Genomic DNA, 13,557 nt, shown 5'->3' on the forward strand with positions numbered 1-13,557 from the left:
GGACTCTTAAAAAAGCAGAACACATAGTATTGTAACAAAATTGTATTAGTGATGGTCAAATACACAGTGTTCAGGTTTCCCTGGCTGTCTCTTAAAATCTTTTCCAATTCATTTGTTTGAATCAAGATCCAAATGAGGCCTATATATTGTGATTGGTTGAGGTGCCCCTTATGTCTACTTTAATCCATAGCTTTCCTGTTTCCCCCCCTTGGAATTTATTTGTTAAAGAAGTTGGGTTGTTCATCCAGTAGTTTCTCCCATTTTGGATTTTGCTGTTGTGTCCCTGATGTATCGTTTAATGTACTTCCCCCCCACCCCCCCGCCATGTTCTCTGTATTTCCTGTAAATTGGTAATTAAGGTTGTAGGGGCTTTTATCAGATTTTCTTGCAGAAGTGTTTCATAGGTGGTGTGGAGTCCCTTCGTCAGGGAACTCGTCGTGTCGGCTTGTTTTGCTTTGTGGTATTAACGGCTGTCAGTGATCAATGCCTGGATCCTTTATTTCATTAGTGTCTGTAGAATGAGGATATTCTGATTATGCCATTTTGTCCTTCCTGTATGAGCTGGATACTTGTCCAGAGTTCAGTCTCCCTCAGCAACTGTTTGATTACTCTGAAGTAATTGGTAGCATGTATAGGAAAGGGAATATAAATGTTTGATTCTTTCTCTTTATTTACTGGTTTTCAAAATAATAGCTCCGTTCCCTTAGCATCCTACAAAGGTGACCCATTAGCTTTTATTTCTTTAAAGGTTATTTTGGACTCACAGGTTTAGATAGATTTCTGTTGTAATCCATTACGGTTTGTTATTATGGATGCTCACATTATTCCATCTTTAACCAAGGGAAACCTCTTCAAGTTCTTGAATCCTTTTGACATTATTCCTTGATAATTTCTTAGCTTTCTGGAACGGCAAGATGTTTCAGGCTCAGCTTGAACGTTTCCTGCCCCAGACCTGGAAATGATCATTCCTGCAAAGAATCCCGGCTCTTTTTGGTGGGGAATAGCATTTAGACACCACAGCCTGGGCACGGGGGTCCTCATTGCTATTGGTTTGGTCATCATTTCTAGACTATTTCAGTGAATGGGGCTAGGGGATTTTTCTTTTTTCCTGAGAATTCATGAGTTCACACTGAAATTTCTAATTCAAATGTAGATTATAGGGTTCTTTCTTAGATTTCAAATTTGTGTCTTTTAATGAAAAGCTTGGATTCTCATGGCATTAACATAATTATTTGCTATTTTATGTGCATATAGTAGTTTCAGAATAATAATGCAAATATTTTTCATAACATCTTATTACTGAGAACAGTTTAAGCTTTTTGTTTCCTGTAGTAATTTTTGTTTTGTTTTTAATTTTTCCCACAAAGGATGTACAGTCAAATTACTTATTTTAAAGTCACTTTATCGTTACTCTCTATGTGGTTATGCTACCAACTTGATACATAGAATCATTTGTTTAATTTTGCTTCTACGTTTTTGTGAATTTTTTTGAAATTTAATTTTCTTGAGAAATTATATAAAATGTTGACATGGTTTTGAAATAAAATATATAAAACCCAGGTGTTTTCAGAGAAATCTACTTTCTTTCCTGAACTCTCTACTCTGTTCTCCTCTCCCTTTTTATTTCCGGAAACCAGTTACAAAATTTTTTCTCTGTGCTTTCTTTTCATTTAAAAAATATAAGCAAATATGTGTGTGTGTTTGTATCCCCTCTCCACTTTCTTAGATAAAAGGTTCTGCACCTTCTTTTACTTAATGTATTCTGGCTATCATTCCATAGCAGCACATAAGGAAATTCTTTCTATTTCAGCTATATAGTCTTACTGATCATGTGGATGTACCATAGTTTAACTTATCCTTGGTTAATACTTAAGTATCCTTTTATTTTGAAGAAATGCTGATGTATTTTATTCTTTTATAAGTACAAATTAACATAATACCATGTGGTTACATCTGTTTGATTTCCACAGTTATCATCAAATCTTGTAACCCAATGGTGTTTAGTTTCTACAACTACCTTCGAACGCATCATTTGCTTATTCGAAGAAACCTTGCCTCCCCTGAAGGAACTTTGGCAACCTTGGGTCTCAAAACTGAGAAAAACTTTGTTGATAAAATTAACCTCATAGAAAGAAAATTATTCTTTACCACTGCAAATGCTCATTTTAAAGTTGGATGCCCTGTTTTAGCCTTGGAGGTACTCTCCAAAATTCCAAAGGTTACCAAAATATCTGCTTTACCTGCAAAAAAAGATGAGCCTGACTTAATTTCTGAAAAGATGGGTGATGTACCTTCAGCATCAAAAACTCCAAGTGATGGCGATGGAAGTTCTGGCATTGATTGGTCAAGTGTAACTTCCTCACAGTTTGACTGGAGTCAGCCAATGGTAAAAGTTGATGAGGAACCTCTTAATCTTGATTGGGGTGAAGAGCATGATAGTGCCTTAGAAGAAGAGGAAGAAGATGCTGTTGGTTTAGTAATGAAAAGTACAGATGTCCGGGAAAAAGATAGACAAGATCAGAAAGCCTCAGACCCTAATATGTTATTGACTCCTCAGGAAGAGGATTGTGTTGAAGGTGACACTGAAGTTGATGTGATTGCTGAACAACTAAAATTCAGAGCTTGCTTAAAGATCCTTATGACTGAACTAAGAACATTGGCTACAGGTTATGAAGTAGATGGAGGAAAACTCAGATTTCAACTCTATAACTGGCTTGAAAAGGAAATTGCTGCCTTGCATGAGATATGCAACCATGAATCAGTTATGAAAGAATATGCCAGTAAAACGTATTCCAAAGTAGAGGGTGATCTTCTGGATCAGGAAGAAATGGTGGACAAACCGGATATTGGTTCCTATGAGCGCCACCAAATAGAAAGACGGAGATTGCAGGCTAAACGAGAGCATGCGGAAAGACGAAAGTTGTGGTTGCAGAAAAACCAGGATCTCCTGAGAGTGTTTCTTAGTTACTGCAGCCTTCATGGGGCCCAAGGTGGTGGTCTGGCCTCAGTCAGGATGGAACTCAAATTTTTGCTACAAGAATCACAGCAGGTGTGAGCTTCACTTTTGTTCTCAATCTTGGTTATTTTAATAATGTCGATAGCTCTTCCATTTATAGCTATAAAGGTCCTTTTCCTAGTTAATCTAAATATGTTCAGCTCCTCTAGTCATTGGAGGCAGATGTTTGCATTCTGCATGGGTCGTTTTAGACTAAAGTTTTGGTAATTAGGAGTAGGCTTAAAAGCTTGAGAGCACAGCTGTGTCATACTCTTCTTAATATCTTCCGCATCCAGCATGGTGCCTGATACAGATTGGGTACTCGGTAAATTTTTTTAGAATGAGTGAATAAGTACATGAACATATTGCTTTTATTCAAATGTTTATCGCCAGTATTTTTATCATCTAACTATTAATTGTTTTGGTTTTCTTTTTATCCTTCATTTTAACTACTTTGAAAAAAATAATCCCCTGTTGCCCCACAGGAAACGACTGTGAAGCAGCTTCAGTCCCCGCTGCCATTGCCCACCACGCTACCTCTGCTCTCAGCGAGTATTGCTTCAACTAAAACGGTCATAGCCAATCCTGTATTGTACTTAAATAACCACATCCATGATATACTTTATACTATTGTTCAGATGAAAACACCACCTCATCCCAGTATTGGAGATGTGAAGGTAATGCAAAGTTTGTGATCATTGATATTGTGCACACTGAGAAGGTAAATATGTTATACTTGTCTTCCAGCCTGAACTTAGAGGAAATATTTTAAAGTGCTCATATGTGCTACCTTATCAATCCCGATCAGTTCAAGACTATTTGTCCAATGAATGTAATTTAAAAGTAAGCCTTCGTCTTACTTGTGGAAAGGTTATTGTCTTCCTTTAAGACAAGCAAATACTTTTTTTGGTAATAAAATTAATTTTTTGGACAGCATTCTTGCCACTTAATACTCCTTTATATCCTCCTTTCCCCTTAAATGAGCCATTAAATTAGAAATATTTGTGACTGTTTGCTTATGTGCCAAGATATTATAAAGATATGTTTGGGGAGTATCTTTGAGAGAACCATGACTGATCAGAAATAGTCCCAGAGAAAGTATCCTCGTTACTTTTCCCCTGATGATTGTGTTTGTTGGAGGCTGTGCAGTTATTAGGAGTAATCGGAGTCCAGGCAGAGTTACTACCCAAAATTAAATCCATGTCCTATGCCGAAAACTTAAAAACGGGTGGATTCCAAGAAGCACCAGGGAGCTTGGCAGGATCTGGGGAGCTGGTCAGACTTCCACTGTGCTAGCCCAAGTGATTTGTGCTATGCTTTTTCCAGTTCCAGTGGCTGAAGTAATTTCAGGTCCCCAACATTATTATTTTTTGTTTCTTTTGCTTGAAAGGCATATTTAATCTCTGGTAGTACATGCTTCTGAAGGTCCCAAGATTTACTGGTCACTTCAACCTGTTAGAGACTTCGAACCCATAGTGTGAATTAATCTCTATCAGTATGTTAGCAGATATTACTGAAGTTTCTTGTTAGGTGACTATGGACACGTAGAAATAGTATTAAATGCACATAAATTCTAAGTAAACATTTCCAGTGCCTAGAAATTTGGATAAGATTTTCACAGAGTATGAAACTATTTCTAAGGTCCCTTCAAATTTTAAGATTTTATGATTCTGAAAATGTTGATTCAGTATGGCATTTTAGGATACGGATTTTCTATTGTATTGATAACTTTTAAACTTTCTAAATTTAAAATTATAAGACTACGCACTACTCATAAGTACTAGGTAAATTACTTGCTTTCGGGAAAATCAGCCATTTCACATAGTGATTGATATATTTTCTAAACATTTAATTCATTCTTACTGATAAGATCAAGTCTTTATTTTCATCAAGAAGAATTTCATAAGGCAAGTTTCAATAAAAGCTCTGAAAATGCTCTCTTACTTTGGTTCTGTTTTTCTGAATATTACTATTTAAGCTAATCATTAGCAGTATAGGGTCATCCTAGTAATATGAACATCGTCACTTTGCTCATGGCCTGGTAAGTGGCAGGCTCGGGGAAGTAAATGTTTGATAAAGATGTGTCTGAATCCATTAGCTGGGTTGTGGGCATGCATTTTAAGTTGGATGAGCGTTATTTTAGAAATTTTAAAGTAGAGATAGTGGTCTCATATAGGATCTAGTCTTATTTATGGTATTGCTAGTTTCCTGGGTATTTTCTAATTTTTAAGATATTACTATTGTGTAGAAATGTAGTACAAAATGTAATTATGGCTGTTTTGTTTTTAGGTGCACACACTTCATTCACTAGCAGCATCACTTTCTGCATCCATTTATCAAGCACTGTGTGACAGTCACAGCTACAGGTAAAAAAAATCACCCTAAAGAGTATTAATACAACAAGACATTAAATTGTTCCAGAGTTATATTAAGGCTCTATTTCCTAGGAACTGAAAAATCCTTGAATATGATTACCATGTATACTTTAATAGCTGAGAGAGAATGAGAAATAAAATAATTCTTTTTAGGTTAGCTGTCACCTAGTAACAACAGAGACATACAGAAAATGCAAAATAGTAAATGGAAATTATCATCACCACCATCCTTTTTGCTTTCAAGAAAAGAAGTGTTCATTATCCAAATTAATTTGTAATATGAAGTTTTCTAATTTTTTTTTTCCTTTATTTTAGCATTGGATTCACTTGTTTATTTAACTGGTTTTCAGTTGAAAGATGAAGTACTTTTAAAAAATAATAAAGTGCATTTCTAATGTTGAATTATTAAAATAAATTTTAGTTACCCATTTACATATAATATAAAAGTCTTTTGAAGTGGTACCAATTAGAGGTAATGGTTTGAATTTTTCTAAATGTCACATTGCCTTCATCAGTGTATACTTTGCGTTTTTGTGACTAGGGTAGTGTAAATAGTAAGAAGTTGAATGACTTGGAAAGATGACCCAGATTTAAATGAATTGTATTAGTAAGTGAAAAGTTTGTAATATAAATAGAATCACATTAAATTTATATTAAACATATGTCTAGATTTTTTCTTCTTGTAAATTCAGCAGCCTTTCCTGGGAAGATCTGATGTTGTGTAAGGAATTATACTCCCTCATATGGAACTACTTTTTTTAGATGGCTTGTACTCTGATTGTAGCCTAATAAGGCAATGTCTAAGTAACTCCAAAGACTTGGAAATGTAAATAAGGAAAACAAGAGGTTTATTTGATTGACTGTGGTCATATTATGATCAAAGACAACTTGTTTGGTATCAGTTAAAATGGCAGCAAATGAGAATTCAAATAAATTTTTTTTAATGGGTATTTTCTAGGCTTTAGGCTGTGATTGTCTCCTAAGGGAGTCAGCTTTACTTTCTGCTTTTGCGTTTTCCCCAACTCCACAAAGATGAGGGAAGTACACATTTAGGTACTTTTGGCTTTAGGATTAGGAATTTCTAAAATACGATCCTCCAGGTTTTAGTTTATATTTTAATTCAAGGTTAAGCTTGCACAACTTTGCAGAGCTGAGAAATGGAACAAAATAGTACCCTGAGACTTTCTGTCTAATATATCCTAGTGCCAACTAGCGTACGAGTGTCCTTACCTCAGACTTTTTTTTTTTAATAAAAATGGGTGAATATAGAAAAGATTTTAAAATATTAAGTGGCATCTGAAAAAGATTTTAAAAGACTAAATGTCATCTTCCCAACATAGTAAAATTTGGTATTTTGTTTTAAAAAACTACCAATAAACATTTGCAACTAATTTCAAGAACTTTCTACAATAAATTCATATTACAGCAGTGGATTCAGTTTTAAGAATTTTGTTTTGGAGCCGGTCCTGTGGCCTAGTGGTTAAGTTTGCACACTCTGCGTCGGCAGCCCAGGGTTTTGCCGGTTCGGATCCTGCGCGCGGACATGGCACCACTCATCAAGCCATGCTGAGGCAGCGTCCCACATGCCACAACTAGAAGGACCCACAACTAAAAATACACATCTATATACTGGGGGCTTTGGGGAGAAAATGGAAAAATAAAATCTTTAAAAAAAAAAAGAATTTTGTTTTTATTATAACCATCTAAAATAAAAATGTGTAAAGTACAATTGCTTATAACCTCTGTTAGGACAATAAATAACTGAACCTTATTTGTTTCAGCAGTCAAACAGAAGGAAACCAGTTTACAGGAATGGCTTATCAAGGACTTCTTTTAAGTGACCGTCGAAGACTAAGGACAGAAAGCATTGAAGAACATGCAACACCAAATTCTTCTCCTGCTCAATGGCCTGGTGAGAATTTGTGTTTTTATTTGTTTTTGTTTTTGTTTTTGTTTTTTAAAGATTGGCCCTGAGCTAACATCTGTTGCCAATCTTTTTTTTTTCTTCTTCTTCTTCTTCTCCCCAAAGTCCCCCAGTACATAGTTGTGTATTCTAGTTGTAGGTCCTTCTAGTTCTGCTATGTGGGATGCTGCCTCAGCATGGCCTGATGAGCAGTGCTAGGTCCATGCCCAGGATCTGGACGAGCCAAACCCAGGGCCACGGAAGGCGAGCATGTGAACTTAACCACTCGGCCACGGGGCTGGCCCCTTTTTTGATCTTCTGTTTGGCGGTTCCTTTTTAAAAAGCTACCATCTGGTTTGCTGATTGTTATTCCTTGTGGATTTGGTGAATGGCTTTTTATTTGTTTGTTTTTGATGATGTTTTCTGGCATGGATTAGAAATTCTTAAGTACTGTAATGTTGTGTGAAGACTCAGAAAGTTAAGGCTTCGAACACCAGCTGTGTTGACCAGCATAAAAAAGCAGAGTTCAAAAGGGTGAGCACAATCCTCTTCCTTTTCCTTAGAGATTCTGGATTAGAGTCTTAGAGAGCAGTATCACAGAGCTATTTTCACAGATGTGTCAGAGTAGATACAATTATTCTCAAGAGTGTAAATTTATAGATTAAGATAGGAGTGACTGTTCTGTGGCACATATATCAGCTCTTTGCCAGTCCTTCTCTTTCTCTGGTTAGCTCTCTTGCTCGTTCTGCACATCGGTTATTTCAAACCTCCTCCACTCTCAATACCCTTTCCTGGTCTACCACGTCGTTTAATTTTTACTCTACTTGCTTTATAACTGAGTTTACACGTTACTGATCGTTGTGAAGAGTAGCAGTAGAAAGAAGTGACAAACTCAAAATGTGTATTTAAAATTCACTTATGCGTAAGTTTCTAGAAACTTGTTTTTGTTTTAACTTTCTGTTGAAATAATTTGACTTATAAAAAGTTTCAAAAATAGTACAAAGAATTTTTGTGTAACCTTCAACCCAGATTCCCCAAATGTTGACATTTTACCATACCTGCTTTATCGTTCATTGTTGCTCTCTCTCACTTTCCATGTGTGTATATATGTGTATTTTTTTCTGGAATATTTGAAAGTAAGTTGCAGACATTATGGCCTTTTACATCTAAATATATCAGCGTGTCTTTCCGAAAAACAGACATTCTCTTAGATAACCACAGCACAATTATCCAATGCAGCATCTTGACATTGATACAGTACTGTTCTCTAATCTGTGGACCTTTTTAAAATTCCGCCAGTTGTCCCACAGATGTCTTCCCTGTAACATTTAGGGGTAATGTCTCGTGAGTCTCCTCTCACATGGAGTAGTTCCTCACTCTTTCTTTGTCTCTCATGACTTTGACACTTTTGAAGAGACGTAGCCAAGTATTTTTTGGAATGTCCTTCAATTTTTGCTTTTCTGATGTTTTCTTAATATGAGATTTAGGTTGTGTGTTTTTGGAAGGGCTACTGCAAAAGAGATACCGTGCCCTTCTCAGTGCAAAGCATCAAGAGGTACATGATATCAATTTGTCCCATTACTGATGCTGTTAACTTTGATCACTTAGTGAGGTAGTTTCTGCCAGATTTCTCCTTTGTAAAGTTAATATTTTTTCCTTTGCAATTAATAAGTACCTTATGAAGAGACGATTTGAGACTGTGTAAAATATCATACTTTTATCCACTAATTTTAGCATCCAGTGATGATTCTTGCCTGAATCAGCTATTACTGTGGGGATTATTAGATGGTGATTTTCTAATTCTGTCACTCCTACTTGTTGGTTGAAATGGTACTGTAAGGAAGAGCTTTCTGCTCTCTATTTATTTATTCACTCATTTATTATATCAGTTTAGGCTAATGGATTCTTATTTTATTCTATAGGTTATAATCCATTCCTACCATTTATTTTGTTGCTCAAATTATGGATATGTATTTTTTCTATGTTATAGATACATAATTTTGTTAAGTTGCAAATTTGGATGTTTTTTCTTCTGAAGCTGTATGTTGATACACTTCTTATGATGTTATATACCCTCACAGGTGTGAGCTCACTCATTAATCTCTTGAGTTCAGCCCAAGATGAAGACCAGCCAAAACTGAACATTTTGTTGTGTGAAGCTGTTGTTGCTGTTTACTTAAGTTTATTGATACACGCTCTTGCCACAAATTCCTCCAATGAATTGTTTCGGCTTGCAGCCCACCCATTAAATAATCGCATGTGGGCTGCTGTTTTTGGGGGAGGTGTGAAACTTGTTGTGAAACCTCAAAGGCAATCAGAAAATATTTCAGGTAAGAAAATGTGATACCGATAATGTCTGCAAAGGTGAATAATTCCAATGTTAAAACATTTTTTAATGTTTTAAGAATCTTTATTTTGAAAATCAGTGATGTTTAAAGTATGATCACTCCTGTTAGGATAGGCTGCTAAATGATAGAAGCCAGACACAAAAGATCGCATATTGTATGATTCCTTTTCCATGAAGTATCCAGAATAGGTAAACCCATAGAGACAGAAAGCAGATTGGCGGTTGCCATGGGCTGAAGGGAAGGAGGAATGGGCAGCGACTGCTTACTGGGTCTGGGGTTTTCATTTGGGGTGATGAGAATGCTTTGGGACTAGATAGAGATGGTGGCTGCACAAGAGTGTGAATGTCCTAAATGCCATGGAATCATATACTTTAAAAATCTTAATTTTATGTAAATTTCACTTCAATAAAAAAAAAGACTAGAATGGTAGTCATGGACAGAGTGAAAAGTGGTCATGTTCTGGATATCGTTTGAGGTTATTGCTGATGGATTTGTTGGTGAATTGTGAGTGGGGGATGGGAGAAAGAAGAGTTGAGATAGAATTGCCATTTTCTATGATGGGGAGTTTTAGGAAGGGAGCGGTTGCCTTCTACTTTCTGGCCCTCCCCTATCCAATTAGTTCCTGAATCCTTTTGATATTTCTTCTATGTGTTCCTCATATCTAACCCTTCCTCTCAGTCTTACCCAACAAACTAGTTCAGGCCCCTCTTAGTCATCTTCTTCCATCTTCCTCTCTAACTGATCGAGCAAACGGTACCTCATCATGTGACTAGTTCCAGAAGTGTTAGAATCGCGTTAGGATAAGCTCGCAGCTGCATATCCACAGGCTGGTCCTGGCCTGACTCTAGACTGTCCTTGTTATTCCCACCCTGACGCCTGTCCAGCAAAAGTAGTTTACTCCTCATTTCCCCAAACCTCTGGTCATTTGTTTCTGTTGTCCTGTCCTCTTTTCCCATTGAGCTTCTGCCCTTCTTTCTTAAGGCGTGCTTTACATCCTTCATATTCACTGACTCTTTCTTGACCAACAGAGCCAAAAATAATCATTCAAGCACTCTCTTTATGTACTGAATATACCATTGATTTAATACATTGTATAAAAATTATTTTAATCCTTATTCTGTATAGCACATAGGCTGCCTCCTGGCAAGATATGCTTTTATGCTCTATCCTCATCTGCATCTCTGCCATGATTGCTAGAAAACCAGTGTAGTGACCAGAAAAGTTTAGAAACGCAGATGTAAGTAATTTAGTTTAGACTAAAGCATGGCGAGAGGAGGAGGAAAAGAAAGGTTAAGTCTTTGAATTAAAAATGGAAAATAAGTACTGGGGTTTTTGCTTCTATCTTTGTTCAGCACCTCCTGTTCCTTCTGAAGACATAGATAAACACCGTAGGAGATTTAACATGCGAATGCTGGTCCCTGGAAGACCCGTAAAAGATGCTACCCCACCACCAGTGCCTGCAGAAAGACCATCCTACAAAGAAAAATTTATTCCTCCTGAACTCAGTATGTGGGATTATTTTGTTGCAAAGGTAAGGGGCGCGAGAAACGCAAGCTTTATGTGTGTCTGTTTTATTAACTCTTGTGTGAGCACCACAGAGGAATGACGGGGCAGCTTCTAGGCTGAATCACCATAGTTCAGACATTTAATCTCTCAAGTCCAGAAACTGAATGGTCATTCAGGGATGATCAGGTACTTGATGTGGATGAGACAAAATTGTATGGGATTTGAGTATAAACCAGAAGTCAGTGTGTTAACATGTAATCAGCATCATCCTCTTCTAGTGACTGGAATTTACCAGTATCTGCCATCTAGGTTCCCCTCATCTGATTATCAGTAGTTCCCTTGGTCAGCTTGGAATTAGAGCAGAAGGAGATGGATGGATATTTGGGGGTTTCATCAGGCTGTGGTGCGACCCCATGAAATGTCTCTGTTTCTCCAAAGCAGAGAAAACTTCTCTGGGACTCAGGATACTTGTGGAGACTAGATCCATTATAGTCCCTTTTCGTACGGTGTTGAGTGCGTGCTGGTACTTGCTTTTCTGCATTTGGCTTTTTCAAGCTCATCACCTTCCTTTCTTAATGTTTTCTTCTTTACGTGTGTTAACACCGTTGTCACCACGCTGTGTGTGTGCATAAGGAAATACACCTTCATCTCCCGTCACATCTCCTCCCATTTTAAGATTTTTATGAGGTCTCATCTTAGAGTTCTTGAGGTGCTGATCTCACTCTGGGTTTGGTAGGCTGAGCTCATCTTTAAAAAGTCTTTCAAAGTGAGTTTTGAAGCTTTGCTTTTGTTATCTAAAGAGTTTGGTTATGCTACTGGTTCTCACAGCATGTCCCCAGAACCATCAGCATCACCTGGGAACTTGTGAGAAATGCGTATTTGAGGGTCCCTCTGATTCAGGAACTCTGGGAGTGGGAACCAACCATGTTTGTTTGAACACGCCCTCCGGGTGATTCTGATCTATGCCGAAGTTTGAGGGCCTCTGGCTTAGGCAAATGGTGAGTGCAGATTTCCAGGTTTACTCTCTGTCAGGATTCCACTGTGTACTTCCAGGATCATTCAGGCTTGTCCCCTGAGGCTGCTGGTTGGATTGCATTTACAGTCACGTGTTGCTTAATGACAGGGATATGTTCTGAGAAATGCGTTGTTAGGCAATTTAGTCCTTGTGCAAACATCACAGGGAGTACTTGCAGAAGCTTAGATGTTACAGCCTGCTACACACCTAGACCACATGGTACTACCCTTATGGGACCACCATCGTTTATGTGGTCCATTGTTGACCGAAAGGTCATTATGCGGTGCATGACTGTAATTGTATTTAGCTTATAAACCAGGGAGTTAATAAAATAAAAATATATGGACAGTTCCCCCCTACCTTTCTAATTTGAAAATTTTCTCTGAAAATTTCTTTGAAAATTATGAAATCCCATTACATCATTAATGTGCATGATAGCAACAGTAAGATTCGTAAATGATAATGTGCCAACTTAATTTTCTTTTTTAAAAAATGTTTCTCCCTGATTAAAGTTTTCAAAGTTTGAGAAATGCAAAAAAATATAAAGAAGGAAGAAAAATATTCATCTACCCAAACACTTTGGCAAATTTGCATCCACTCTTATCCTCATACTTTAAAAATTTTATAGTTGGATTGGTATATGTAGTTTAAATTTGATTTTTTTCAATTGACATTACAAGATAATTTCTCACAACATTAAAAACATACCATAACTGTCATTAAATAAAGCACACCTTTATTATGGAAAACTTCAAACATACAAATATTACAAAAGTAGAGATAATAGTGTATGAGTCCTTATCCATCATCATCCAGTTTCAAAAATTATCAATTCACAGACAGTCCTGTTTCATTATACTTCTTCCCACTCCCTAGATTGTTTGGAAGCAAATCTAGACATCATGAAATTTCATTCAAATATTTCAGTATTTTTTTTTTTTTGAGGAAGATTAGCCCTGAGCCAACTACTGCCAATCCTCCTCTTTTTGCTCAGGAAGACTGGCCCTGAGCTAACATCCATGTCCATCTTCCTCTACTTTGTACGTGGGACACCTACCACAGCATGGCTTTTGCCAAGCGGTGCCATGTCCGCACCTGGGATCTGAACTGGCGAACCCCAGGCCACCAAGAAGCAGAACATGTGAACTTAACCGCTACGCCACCAGGCTGGCTCCTCAGTATTTTTAAAATGAAGGATTTTGAACAGAACCGCACTAGTACTATCTCATGTGCGCGCGCACACACACACACAAAATTCCTTAATATCATCAAGTATCCTGAAAGTGTTCACATTTTCCCAGTTGTATCTTAAATGTTTTTGAACAATTAGTTTGTTAAATCAGAAGCCAAAAATAATATTTGTACATTGCAATTGGTTGATATATCTTAAGTCTCTTTTAATCTATATGTTCTAC

General features: G+C 37.0%; 1 protein-coding gene across 4 annotated transcripts in view; it reads left to right on the forward strand.

Annotated features, from left to right (window-relative positions):
* DMXL2 (Dmx like 2) overlaps positions 1-13,557 on the forward strand; it is a 135,675-nt gene that overhangs the window by 102,212 nt on the left and 19,906 nt on the right. For 2 of the 4 annotated variants that reach the window (XM_008513828.2, XM_008513830.2), the window contains exons 24-29: positions 1,971-3,049; positions 3,481-3,672; positions 5,285-5,361; positions 7,152-7,282; positions 9,355-9,603; positions 10,974-11,152. In XM_008513828.2, the coding sequence (XP_008512050.2) occupies positions 1,971-3,049; positions 3,481-3,672; positions 5,285-5,361; positions 7,152-7,282; positions 9,355-9,603; positions 10,974-11,152 (1,907 nt within the window). The remainder of the gene's footprint in view (positions 1-1,970; positions 3,050-3,480; positions 3,673-5,284; positions 5,362-7,151; positions 7,283-9,354; positions 9,604-10,973; positions 11,153-13,557) is intronic. The other 2 variants (XM_008513829.2, XM_008513831.2) reach the window with 1 other exon arrangement.

Source organism: Equus przewalskii, chromosome 1, assembly GCF_037783145.1.
Source record: "Equus przewalskii isolate Varuska chromosome 1, EquPr2, whole genome shotgun sequence".
Lineage (NCBI taxonomy): Eukaryota > Metazoa > Chordata > Mammalia > Perissodactyla > Equidae > Equus > Equus przewalskii.